The 13,943-nt window shown below is 40.5% G+C and overlaps 2 protein-coding genes across 2 annotated transcripts in view; one reads left to right on the forward strand and one right to left on the reverse strand.

Moving 5' to 3' along the window:
* Positions 1–13,943, reverse strand: part of ANKRD45 (ankyrin repeat domain 45) — a 49,723-nt gene that overhangs the window by 23,083 nt on the left and 12,697 nt on the right. The window contains exon 3 of the mRNA XM_005690886.3: positions 10,806–10,973. Coding sequence (XP_005690943.1) covers positions 10,806–10,973 — 168 coding nt within the window. The remainder of the gene's footprint in view (positions 1–10,805; positions 10,974–13,943) is intronic.
* LOC102176064 lies at positions 2,882–5,046 on the forward strand. The gene is made up of 2 exons (XM_005690885.2): positions 2,882–3,329; positions 4,489–5,046. The coding sequence occupies exons 1-2, from the start codon at positions 3,006–3,008 to the stop codon at positions 4,702–4,704; spliced, it is 540 nt and encodes a 179-aa protein (XP_005690942.1). The 5' UTR covers positions 2,882–3,005; the 3' UTR covers positions 4,705–5,046.

The raw sequence follows: 13,943 nt of genomic DNA on the forward strand, positions 1-13,943 counted from the left end.
AAGGTGCCTTCACATGGTAGAAGGGCCCAGGGAACTCTGCGGGGAGAGTTTTAAAGACCACTAATCCTATTTATGAGGGCCCCACCTTCATGTCCTAAGCATCTCCCAAAGGCCCCATGTCCTAACACCATCACATCAGGCATTAGAAATTCAACATATGCATTTGTGGGGGAACACAAAGATTCAGACAATAACAGTATCTTAACCCTTCTAACCTCAGTTTCTCCATCTATAAAGTGGAAGTATTATAATACCACCCACATACAGTTGTTCTAAGAATTAAAACATAGTATAATACATGCAAATTTCTTGACACAGTGCCTGGCACACAGGAAAGTACTCAGTAAGTTTATTATTAGGTCACTCCTCTCCTCCAGACTTTGTAAGTAACTCCATACTGGCTACTGAATAAAATGCAGGGCCCTCCAAGACCTATCTAGCCACAATCTTTCCAGCTTCATCCCTTCCTACATTCATTCAGAGACCCTATCATTCATTTACTTCCTGTTTCCTCTGCCTGCTGATATCAATAGGGCTCACTCCTTTAGTTCTTCAGGTCTGTCTTCAAACATCACCTTACCAGAGAGGTCTCTCCTGATGGCCCTCTGAAGTGTAAGCACACACTCACTCATTCACTTGCTGGCAACTTCATAAGCCCCTTACCACTCTATTTTTCTTCATAGCACTTCACAGATAAATAGATTTAGATCATTTTATTTTCTGTATCTCCCTACTAGAAAGTAAACTCCATAAACATAGTTTTATGCCTAGGTGTATAAGTATCCTCAGCTCCTAGAACAGTATTTAGCACATAGGAGGTGCTCAATAAATATTTATAAATGGAATGTTGCTGCTGCTGCTAAGTCGCTTCAGTTGTGTCCGACTCTGTGTGACCCCATAGACGGCAGCCCAACAGGCTCCCCCGTCCCTGGGATTCTCCAGGCAAGAACACTGGAGTCAGTTGCCATTTCCTTCTCCAATTCATGAAAGTGAAAAGTGAAAGCGAAGTCGCTCAGTCGTGTCCAACCCTCAGCGACCCCATGGACTGCAACCTTCCAGTCTCCTCTGTCCATGGGATTTTCCAGGCAAGAGTACTGGAGTGGGGTGCCATTGCTTTCTCCGAAATGGAATGTTACTCAGACATAAAAAGGAATGCATTTGAGTCGATTCTAATGAGGTGGATGAACCTAGAGTCTATTATACAGAGTGAAGTAAGTCAGAAAGAGAAAGATAAATATATTAATACATATATATGGAATCTAGAAAAATTGTACTCATAAATTTATTTGCAAGGCAGCAATGGAGAAGCAGACATAGAGAACAGACTTATGGACATGGGTAGAGGGGAGGAGAGAGTGAGATGAAAAACTGACTCACTAGAGGGTCAGCAAAAAACTGACTCTTTAGAAAAGACCCTGATGCTGGGAAAGATTGAAGGCAGGAAGAGAAAGGGATGACAGAGAATGAGATGGTTGGATGGCATCACTGACTTGATAGACATGAGTTTGAGCAAGCTCTGGGAGTTGGTGATGGACAGGTAAGTCTGGTGTGCTGCAGTCCTTGGGGTCACAAAGAGCAGGACATGACTGAGTTCCACTGAGTGACTGAACTGAACTAAACTGAATGGTTTACACAGAATTTCTTTGCTTATTATGTTTCCTCAACCTAAAATGCCCTCTCTGCCATCCACCAAAATTCTACTCATTCTTCAAAGCTTACTCAAAATGCACTCCTGTGAAACCCCTAATTCCCCCTGGTAAAACTGAGTGCTCTATCATCCATTATATAATTATAATTTGATTTAGCCCTGAGTATAATCTGTGCAAAGACCCTGATGCTAGGAGGGATTGCGGGCAGGAGGAGTAGGGGGACGACAGAGGATGAGATGGTTGGATGGCATCACCGACTCGATGGACATGAGTTTGAGTAAACTCCAGGAGTTGGCAATGGACAGGGAGGCCTGGTGTGCTGCGATTCATGGGGTCGCAAAGAGTGACTGAACTGAACTGATAATCTGTCCTGTAATTTTTTATTTTCCTTTTTTCTGCTTCTACTCCTAGACTGTAAGTTCCTTAAAAGCAGTCTGTCTCACCTTATCATATACCACACTAATCCACCATCTCTTTTTCATACAATCATGCCAACCCCCAATCAACCCACCCCTCACCCACTACCTGGTAGTTACTACATTGCCATCAAAAAGATATGTCAAAAGGGGGAGTCACTCAGTATTTCCTTGACTAAATGAAGAGAAGGACATTCCTCAATATAAAAACAGAAGCAGAAGCTAGGTTGTATGATATTACCATGATAATGATATTACCATGGTATATGACTCTAGCTACTTGGTGCAGTGGTGAAAAATCTGCCTGCCAGTGAGTGGGGAAGGAGACTCTAGAGCCACAGGTTAGATCCCTGGGTTGGGAAGATCCCCTGAAGCAGGAAATGGCAATCCACTCCAGTATTCTTGCCTGGAAAATTCTATGGACAGAGGAGTCTGGCAGGCTACAGTCCACAGCATCGCAAAGAATCGGACACAACTGAGTGAACACACATACACACATGATTTTAAGTAGATGTTCTAAAGTACCATACTTCAAAAGGGTTGGAAAGGATACAGGTAAGTTGTTCCCATGAAATTCTGTTAATATAATGACAATCTTAATTTATTGGCTATCAAAATATTAGCAAAGTCTTCATTTTTTTTCAGAAAACTGAAGAGGCTCAAACCATTCTGGCGAAAAAAAAAAAAAAAGGCAAGAAAAAAGTATCCCTAAGAAACCCAAGGTGATTGGTTAGCCAACATCTTTTAGTCCCAGTGTGTTTCTTTATGACATCACTGAATGTATCCCTGAGTCACCATGGCTGATGATGTTACAATGATCATCAGTGTGTATTTTGCTGCCTAGTTATCCTAAGTGCCTTGACTGGAGTACCAGGGCATTTCTGCTCTGTCTCTAAAAAAATTTTTGGCTGTAATTTTTTTTTCCATTTGAGAAGGAAAGATGTCTACTCAAGGACTATCCCTGATTTTCACTCTGTTGTTTATCTGCTTCTTCAGGGAGAGCTTCTGCATTTGTGATGGTACTACCTGGACAAAGGTTGGATGGGAGATTTTTCCAGAAGAAATGCATTATTTAAAAGTTAAGACAGCTCCATCTCACTGTCTACCTTACCCTCTGGACAAACTATGCTGCAGTTTTGCTAATATGGATATATTTCATGGTTGTTTAAACCTTGTTTATATTTTAGTACAAGCTCTCTTTTTAATCCTGTCTGTTTTGTCTGCACATTACCTGTGGACGAAGTGGAAGAAACACAAAAAAAAGGTGATGCTAATAGTAATAGTTATAGAATATCAAAGCATTTAAAAGATAAGATTATCATCTTCTCTGGAGAGAGAACTGTGTCTTCTTCTTCATAACCTTCCCCACTCCCACCATTCACCTCAGCATCTATCACACTTTCTTGCACATATCAGGTTTTCAACAAAGGTGTACTGAATTAGGAGGTCTTTAAAATAACCTGTTATTTTAGATAGTTTAAAGTTACAAAATACATCAAGAAAGTAATGAGCTACAATGAGTAGAATGTATAGGAAATGCAATTATCTGTCTGGGCTCTTAGGTAAATCACTGTATCTTTCTCTGCTGTCTGATCAATAAAAAGAAGGATGTGGAACAAGAGATCATGTTAGATCCCTTCCTGATCTATCTAAGAAAGCTAAGTATACTAAAGTTGGTGTGTATATTTTTTAATGTACTATAAACTAATTTCTAATTTTAGGATAACTTTCTGGAAAATAACACTCAAACTGATTCCCCACTTTGCCAGTGTTACTATATTTTGAGGCAATCTTAACAGCTCATTGACCTTCACAACAACTATATATTTATAAAATGTCTATGATTTTATGACATTACATCTTAAGGCAATTTAATAAAGGAAAATAATGTACTAATATTCAAATAATTTCTCCCAGCAGAATGCTCTAATAATCATAGAAAGCTTATTAAATGTTTACTGAATGGTGATCATGATCACTACAACCTTACACAAGGGCATATAAAAACGAGCATTTCTTCTGCATTTTTACCTCTCTTCTATAACAATTTTTTCTTTGTATAAATAAGTAAAGTGTGATATTTGGAGCTTAAGCATATATATCCAGAAAACAAATTTAATTTGAACTACAGTAAGGAAAAAATACCTCATGCGAAGAGTTGACTCATTGGAAAAGACCCTGATGCTGGGAAGGATTGGGGGCAGGAGGAGAAGGGGCCGACCGAGGATGAGATGGCTGGATGGCATCACTGACTCGATGGACGTGAGTCTGAGTGAACTCCGGGAGTTGGTGATGGACAGGGAGGCCTGGCGTGCTGCGATTCATGGGGTCGCAAAGAATCGGACACGACTGAACGACTGAACTGAACTGAACTGAACTGAACTGAAGGAAAACTGTAATATCATTTGTTTTTCTTCTTTTAGCTAAAGAAACAAGTCTCCTTGGATACACCTGGCAACGATCTAGAAACCCAGTCTGTCTATGACATTGACCAAATACTCTGCAGACTGGTGGCCACAACATCAATGATGACCAAGTACCTGAATCAGATGTCCCATTACCCTCAGGCTAAGAAAGCCAAGCACCGAAAACTAAAAATAAAGAAGACTGAAGGAGTAGAAGGAGGCAGAGTATATTAGACACATCCATACGCAAATATAACTCAGTCTACTATGGAGACTATACAAGAAATCTATTGAGGGAAATCATAAAAGGACAAAAGTGATTCTTTGAGATGCTTTGTAATTTTGGGGCTAAATTCTCTACTGAAACTTTCCAACAAAGTCTGTACTGAAAAGTTATTTCTATTCAGCTAAAATAGCATCCATGCTTACTAAAAAGTACTAGAGGAAAGACCATATACAACCATCACTCCATGTTTAAGTGTTCTGTTCTTTTGAATGTGTTAGATTGCTAATCATTAAGCAAACTGTAGAAGAGAATCTTGATTTAGTGTTTCAATAAATCTCTGATTTAAGCAATTTTTGTGATTTCTCTTAGTTTCCTGAGCACATTTTATGGCCACGTGGAGATGTTTAATTTCGCATCTCAAATTGTTAAAATAGTATGGAAATAATAAGGAACAGATTAATTTCTAAGTATAATTTGTTCCCCTTTTCAGTATAATAAATGAATTAAGTATCAATACTTTTTTAAAATTTCAAACTTCTATTGATAAGATGCATCAGTTTTTAAAATATTTCACTTTTGTTGATCAGTCACCTCATTTCTTAAAGTATGGTTTCTACATTTTTCAAAAAAAAAAACTGAGAGACTGAGACGGATAGATTTTCTTAACAACATATAAAAGAATCCCAGAAAAACATGACAGATTTATAATATACCTCCCATCAATAAAAGGAAAAAAAAAACTAAAAAAAATCCTTTGTAAGTAATAGATAATGCTATAGTCTTAACAAATAATAGAAGGGAATAAGTTTTGCCTTGAGTTACTGTGGATTATTAAAAGTTTACTTACGGTTCCATTTTCCAGAATCTGCTCCTTACTTTCACTCTTCCTTGACAACATTACTCCCACATTTCCATGAATATTTGTTCCATACCTTCAGAGTTCTGAACAATCAACTAATTCTATACATACGTGTGTGTGTACATATATATATATGTATTTCTTTTAATATAAGACCCTTGAACAATTAAAAAGTCTATAAACCTTGAAAACCCAAAGAAATTGATCTCTAATAGTCAAATTTTCAGTAGCACGGAGGAGTCTCTGGGGTAGCGAGTCCTCAATCCAGTAAACCTCTCCAGGTGACTCCTACTCTGATCATTAGAGCAAGAAATGGAAGTGGTTTATATTCTTGTTAAGTCTTAATTAAACAAATATTTAAGTTTACGTTGAGTAGTTAGCATTTCTGACACTCTACAGCTACATTACCATGAATCCTTACAATTCCACTGATCTGGAAACAGAACACTAGTTTATAGCATTATAGTCTTTTATCTTCATTACTAGGAAACGGTAGGCCTAATTCCTCCAAGACTGTAAGTTCAGTTCAGTTCAGTCGCTCAGTCGTGTCCGACTCTTTATGACCCCATGAACTGCAGCATGCCAGGCCTCCCTCTCCATCACCAACTCCTGGAGTCCACCCAAACCCATGTCCATTGTGTCGGTGATGCCATCCAACCATCTTATCCTCTGTCATCCCCTTCTCCTCCTGCCCTCAATCTTTCCCAGCATCAAGTAAGGACCCAAACTAAACAGATGGACATCAGGGAGAAGGAAATTGAAATTGGGTGGGGAGGGCACACAGTGGTCCTCAGGGCACAGTGTGCCATATGAGGCAGACTGCAGCCTCCTCCTTGGGGCCCTCCAGGCCCTCCAGGCCCTGCAACCTCAGGATCAGCTGGTGAGCTGGGGGGTCCAGGGACAGGCTGAGGGCTGCATCCTGCAGAGCTCCAGAGCCCTCCCCACAGCACTCACTGGCCAGGCTCAGGCCTTGAAGCAGCTGCTGACCCATCCCTATTTCTCCAACCTAAGGGTGGTGGTCTCCACAGGTCATAGTCCATGGGACCTGGCCCCCATTTGGACAGACTGAGGGCCAGTTGGTCCTAGACACCTAGCTCCCACAGTGATGACAGCTGGGCGGAATCTGGGGACCTGGCCCTGAGGGTGCCACCCGCTGAGATCTGACTCCTCAGCTGTACCTGAGGACTGGCAGGAGGACCCAGACTGGGTGCTGGATGAACGCTCCTGGGTAGGGTTACTGGCCCATGCAGGGACCCCTCCTCTTAGCCAGGGCCTGGATCTTGGAGGTCAAAAGTTGAGGATCGGGACTTTGGCCTTTCTTGTAGAATAGAGAACAACATTTGCTTTGGTAGAGTTTCACCTAGCCGTGACCTAACCTCAAGAACAAAGGCTCTGACACCAAGAAGTCTGCAACAACTAACCACGCCCCCTCCTTTGCCTTTTCTATAAAAAGGGCTTTGCTGAGAGCTTTCAGGGAGCTCCTGGGTTTTTTAAGGCATGAGCCACCCACCTACTTACATGGCCCTGCAATAAACCTTTCTCTGCTCCAGACTCACGATTTGGTATTGTTTGGTCTCACTGCATGTTGGGCCTGTGGACTTCCACTCAGTAACAAAAACCAATGAAACTCTACGCTCATAAGCCCCAACTTTCAGAAAAGTTAAAGCAAAGTTTGTTCCTGGATTTATTTTTTTAAGTACCATGGGTCATTCTTCAAAACTGGATTTTAAATTATATAATATGAATTTTGGTAGATCGCCAGTCCAGGCTTGATGCATGAGACAGGGTGCTCAGGACTGGAGCACTAAGATGACCCTGAGGGATGGGATGGGGAGGGAAGTGGGAGGCAGGGTTCAGGATGGGGAACATATATACACCCATGGCTGATTCATGTCAATGTATGGCAAAAACCACTACAATACTATAAAGTAATTAGCCTCCAAATAAAATAATTTTTTAATAAATAAATAAAAATTATATAATGTGAATTTGGGGCTTCCCAGGTGGTTCTAGTGATAAAGAACCCACCCGCCAATTCAGAAGACATAAGAGACATGTGTTCAATCCCTGGGTCAGGAAGATCCCCTGGAGGACGTCATGGCAACCCACTCCAGTATTCTTGCCTGGAGAATCACAATGACAGAGGAGCCTGACAGTTACAGTCCACAGACTGGCAAAGAGTTGGAGACAAGTGAAGCAACTTAGCATGCATGAATGTGAATTTCACCTAGAACTAATTATTCATGAGGAAATCAATTAAATTTTTTGCTATTTTCTTTCTGCTTATGCATCTGATCATAAAATTGAAGGTAACTGACAGAAATATGGCCCCTCAATAATATTTAGTGTAAGTGGACAATTATATACCAAATAATCTACAAAGTATAACTCATCTTTTTCTTCCCAAATATGTTCAGTTCAGTTCAGTTGCTCAGTCGTGTCCAACTCTTTGCGACCCCATGAATCGTAGCACGCCAGGCCTCCCTGTCCATCACCAACTCCCAGAGTTCACTCAGACTCATGGCCATCGCGTCAGTGATGCCATCCAGCCATCTCATCCTCTGTCGTCCCCTTCTTCTCCTGCCCCCAATCCCTCCCAGCATCAGAGTCTTTTCCAATGAGTCAACTCTTGGCATGAGGTGGCCAAAGTACTGGAGTTTCAGCATTAGCATCATTCCTTCCAAAGAAATCCCAGGGTTGATCTCCTTCAGAATGGACTGGTTGGATCTCCTTGCAGTCCAAGGGACTCTCAAGAGTCTTCTCCAACACCACAGTTCAAAAGCATCAATTCTTCGGCGCTCAGTTTTCTTTACAGTCCAACTCTCATATCCATACATGACCACTGGAAAAACCATAGCCTTGACTAGACGGACCTTTGTTGGCAAAGTAATGTCTCTGCTTTTCAATATGCTATCTAGGTTGGTCATAACTTTTCTTCCAAGGAGTAAGCGTCTTTTAATTTCATGGCTGCAGAAACCATCTGCAGGAATTTTGGAGCCCAAAAATATAAATTCTGACACTGTTTCCACTGTTTCCCCATCTATTTGCCATGAAGTGATGGGACCAGATGCCATGATCTTCGTTTTCTGAATGTTGAGCTTGAAGCCAACTTTTTCACTCTCCACTTTCACTTTCATCAAGAGGCTTTTGAGTTCCTCTTCACTTTCTGCCATAAGGGTGGTGTCATCTGCATATCTGAGGTTATTGACATTTCTCCCGGCAATCTTGATCCTAGTTTGTGCTTCTTCCAGCCCGGCGTTTCTCATGATGTACTCTGCATAGTAAGCAGGGTGACAATATACAGCCTTGACGTACTCCTTTTCCTATTTGGAACCAGTCTGTTGTTCCATGTCCAGTTCTAACTCTTGCTTCCTGACCTGCATATAGCTTTCTCAAGAGGCAAGTCAGATAGTCTGGTATTCCCATCTCTTTCAGAATTTTCCACAGTTTATTGTGATCCACACAGTCAAAGGCTTTGGCATAGTCAATAAAGCAGAAATAGATGTTTTTCTGGAACTCTCTTGCTTTTTCCATGATCCAGTGGATGTTGACAATTTGATTTCTGGTTCCTCCTTACTTCTATTAATCCTCCCAGTTCCCTTTTTATTTTACTGATAAACAACTCGTTAAGGCTGCCATATGAATCTTCCTAAATATCACTTTAATCCACTTCCTCTTCTACATAAAATCTTCCAATGGCTCCCAATGGCTAAAAAAATGAAATGTAAACACCTTAGCCTGGCATTTGGAGGTATAATCTGACTGGAATAATAGCAGCGTCATACTTCAAGTGTGATCACCCAACAGGCACTGTGCTAAGACATGGTTTATAGCATCTCATCTCATTCTCACAACTCCCCAAGAGATAAGGACTATTACGGGCCCTCTTTTCTGGAAATTAAGACTTAAGTATAAAGAATTTAAGTATCTTGCCCAAGGTCGCATGGGTTTCAAGTAGAGACATCAGTATTTCAATTCAAGCAATTTGATTCAAGAGCCCATGTACTTACTTCTCTTTTATTAACCTGCCTGTGCTGTAACCTGCTTGTATAAATTACATTGACTTGCTCTTCCAGTAAGGCAAGCTCATCACTGTTTCCCCAACACGTCACTTTCAGTCATAAAGTTTTGCTCACACCCTTTCTCCTCAGTCTGTATATACAAATCCCATTTCTTCAAGGCCCATCTCAACTCCACCATACTCTGACTTCATGTTCTCTGACCACTCCATAGCAATGACCCATCTGCTCTGCCGATTTTAACTCTTAGTTATAGTCTTTCTGATATTGTTATTTAACTGTAGGATGCATCAATAGTTTATCACCCCACATATAACAAATGTCCAGAGAGCAAGAACAATCTAGGTACCACAACATAGCTATGTACAGCAATGTTATGCTTGTAATCCTAGAAACACAAATGCAGAGAACTACACAAAATGAACGCCATGAATGTCCTTGGTACTAGTTTTATAACCAATGTTTGTCACATACATAATTACACAGGTGTATCTTCCTGAAATCTCTAAGCTCTATTCCACAGGTTAAGGAAATATTGTAAGAAAAACAGTAAAACTGAAAATAGTACATAGTTCTTTGACCTTTGATTAAAGCACAAAACACACACAGGAAAGTACAAAATTTACAAGGGTACAGCTCAATGAATTTTCACAAATGAGCACACCATGTTAACAGTTAACAAATTAAGAAAAAAAGAGTATTATGCCTCAGAAGTACCCTCCCTCATGCCATAATGAAACCTGCTATTCAGACTTCTAACACCATGGATTAACTTTGCATAGTAAACCATTTTAAATTATTACAACTGTTTCTACTTGGGGAATCAAACATATTCCTCAAGTATGCCATTCTTTTAAACATTTAAGGAATGGTCCACTCTGCCAAGGTCTCTCAGAAAATGGCCTTGAACCATGTATGTATATTATATATACATTATTATAGAAGATTATTGGAGAAATTGTTAGAAGGTGGTAAATCAACCAGCTTTGAATATAATTTCTACTAAATACAATGTTTTAGGCCAATAGCAAAACAAAAAAAAAAAAGGCAGATTTGATATGTTATCACCAACAGTGACTATGGTTATGTCTACAAACAAAAATCCTAATAGAAGGTGAAAATGTTAATCACCTCTTCGCTTTGTTAATGACACAGCCTGTAACTCTGTACTTACAGGAGGGAACCCCAGCAGTGAGTCAGTTTGCTACTACTACCTTGTAAGCTTCCTTACCTGCCCAATCCAGGAACTCAACACACTCAGTCTGGGAATATCGAACAGCAACATCTCGAGCTCTCTCCTTCCGGAAGTTCAGAGCCTCTATATCAACATCCAGTTCCACCAGTGCTTTCAAAGTTTCCAATCGACCCCAGGCTGCAGCACAGTGTAAGAGTGTGTAACCTAACAAATACAATGAGGATGGTCAGGTCAAAGAGACTACATTGTTTCAGGCTCTTCTACAGAGTAGAAGATAATAATGATAATCAGGTGTTGAACAATTACTACAGGCCAAGCAGATGGTGACTGCAGCCATGAAATTAAAAGATGCTTACTCCTTGGAAGAAAAGTTATGACCAACCTAGATAGCATATTCAAAAGAAGAGACATTACTTTGCCGATTAAGGTCCGTCTAGTCAAAGCTATGGTTTTTCCAGTGGACATGTATGGATGTGAGAGTTGGACTGTGAAGAAGGCTGAGCACCGAAGAATTGATGCTTTTGAACTGTGGTGTTGGAGAAGACTCTTGAGAGTCCCTTGGACTGCAAGGAGATCCAACCAGTCCATTCTGAAGGAGATCAACCCTGGGATTTCTTTGGAAGGAATGATGCTAACGCTGAAACTCCAGTACTTTGGCCACCTCATGCCAAGAGTTGATTCATTGGAAAAGACTCTGATGCTGGGAGGGATTGGGGGCAGGAGGAGAAGGGGACAACAGAGGATGAGATGGCTGGATGGCATCACGGACTCAATGGACGTGAGTCTGAGTGAACTCCGGGAGATGGTGATGAACAGGGAGGCCTGGCGTGCTGCGATTCATGGGGTCACAAAGAGTGAGACACGACTGAGCGACTGAACTGAACTGAAATATTATCCTCTGGCTTCCCTGGTGGCTCAAATGGTAGGGAATCTGCCTGCAACACAGGAGACCTGGGTTCAATACCTTGATCAGGAAGATTCCCCTGGAGAAGGCAATGGCAACCCACTCCAGTATTCTTGACTGGAGAATCCCATGGACAGAGGAGCCTGGCAGGGTACAGTCCATGGGGTCACAAAGAGTCGGACATGACTGAGTAACTTGCACAGGTATTATCCCAAGTGCTTTACATATAATAAGTTCATTTAGTTGGTAAAAGAAAAACCCTATGAGGTCATAGCTATTATAATCTTCATTTTACAGATAAGGAAACAAAGGTCCAGAGAAGTTAAACTTGCCCAAGGCACATAGCCAGTAAATGATGGACAGAAGGAATCAACACAGGCAATCTGAGCTCTTCAACATCTTATGAGGAAGACAGCAATCTCCCTAACAGTCATCTACTGGAACACAATTAGATTTATGACTTTAGTCTAAGAAATTTTCATCAACCTCTAATTACTCTATTATTGTTAACACAACCATACAAATTACTACAACTGTGTATGTCTTTGATTTGGAAATTAATCATTTGAATTAAAATTGAAATTGTGAGCTATCAAATTAGAAAGTTATTTCTTAGATTTACCGAGGCAACTATCCCACAAAACTGGGAGCCAAAAAATACCCAGATATCATCTTTCTGAAGATATATTTCTTCAGCCAAATGGCCCATGGCCCCTGATTTGTTGGGAAAGGGGACACTATCTACGGAAAAGACACCATGATAGCATGAGCAGGAGGCCATTTCAAATGAGATATTCTTGGTCCTTACGTTGCTTTTCTCAGGGCTGAAGTTACTACTAAACACAATGTTTTAGGCCAATAGCAAAAAAAAAAAAAAAAAAAAAGGCCAGAGGTAACATCTAAAATTTTTCCTATTTTTTAATATACATAGTTTAAAAATAAGAAAACATGATTTCTAAACAGAGAGAGGCTTTTGCCAAGGAATTTGAAATCTTTATATGTGGAGGTTTTTTTTCCCCTTGCGGGAGACGGTGTGTTTTCTAGAAGGAAACACACAGATCTTTGTACTACATTAATTCCACAGCCTTCCCAGGAGAAGAACATTTAAATAAGATGATTTCGAAAGCATCCAGACAAGAGGGGGGATTTTCCTAAAGTTCTCCCATGATATTGGCAATGAATAGTTGAACCCAGAAGCGAGACATAGAAGGTTACATGTTAGAAATCTCAGCAGGAAGAAGGACCATAAATGGAATACTGAAAAATCAGAATTGGTTCCAAGGGAAAAATAATCTCTACATGGAAGACTGCTGCTGTTGCTGCTGCTGCTGCTGCTGCTGCTGCTGCTGCTGCTGTTGCTGCTGCTGCTGCTAAGTCACTACAGTAGTGTCTGACTCTGTGTGACCCAGAGACGGGGCAGCCCACCAGGATCCCCCGTCCCTGGGATTCTCCAGGCAAGAATACTGGAGTGCGTTGCCATTTCCTTCTCCAATGCATGAAAGTGAAAAGTGAAAGTGAAGTTGCTCAGTCATGTCCAACTCTTAATGACCCCATGGACTGCAGCCTACCAGGCTCTTTCGCCCATGGGATTTTCCAGGCAAGAGTACTGGAGTGGGTTGCCACTGCCTTCTCCAACATGAAAGACTGTTGCACTACTGGTTACTAAATAGAGAGAGTCAACTGAGCATGCAGTTCACAGTAAGGCAAAAGATTAGACAAGAGGTAAAGCAGTCTTCTCCTCTATACAGGCATTGTTCTATGTGCTCCACAAGTATCAACTCATTTAATCCTCTCTACAATCCTATGATGTACAAAGTAGTATTGTTCTCATTTATAGATAAGAAAAAAAAAGCACAGAGAAGATAAGAACTTTTCTCAAGGTTGCTTAAATTGAGGAAGGTCATTGATAAGGTCAAAATCCCAAAATTGAGATGATGATAGTTACAAACAAGTAATAGGCCTGGAGCAAAATACTCACTTACCTAGAATATTTTTCACAACCTGCCTACTACCAGCAGCACCAGACTCTTTGAATTCTCCAAATCATATTGTTTCATGCCTCTATAATTTTGCATATGCTGGTTTTTTCTGCCTGAGAAATGTTTTTATGTATAAATTTTATATTTACTTAGCATTAATACCAGTATTTGTAAAATTGAGTTCAGAATTCATTTTTTAAATTAGTGAAACTAATACCCATTTTATTTTTTTGTTCAATTTTTTAAATTAATTTATTTTTATTCTTGGCTGCCTTGGGTCTTTGTTGCTTC

Source organism: Capra hircus, chromosome 16 (assembly GCF_001704415.2).
Source record: "Capra hircus breed San Clemente chromosome 16, ASM170441v1, whole genome shotgun sequence".
Taxonomy (NCBI): domain Eukaryota; kingdom Metazoa; phylum Chordata; class Mammalia; order Artiodactyla; family Bovidae; genus Capra; species Capra hircus.

Bases quoted from the DNA above. Each gene is read 5' to 3' on its own strand.
- LOC102176064 (XM_005690885.2), top strand. From the start codon at position 3,006: ATGTCTACTCAAGGACTATCCCTGATTTTCACTCTGTTGTTTATCTGC. The intron at 3,330-4,488 runs GTGATGCTAATA...TTCTTCTTTTAG, and splicing joins GGAAGAAACACAAAAAAAAG to CTAAAGAAACAAGTCTCCTT.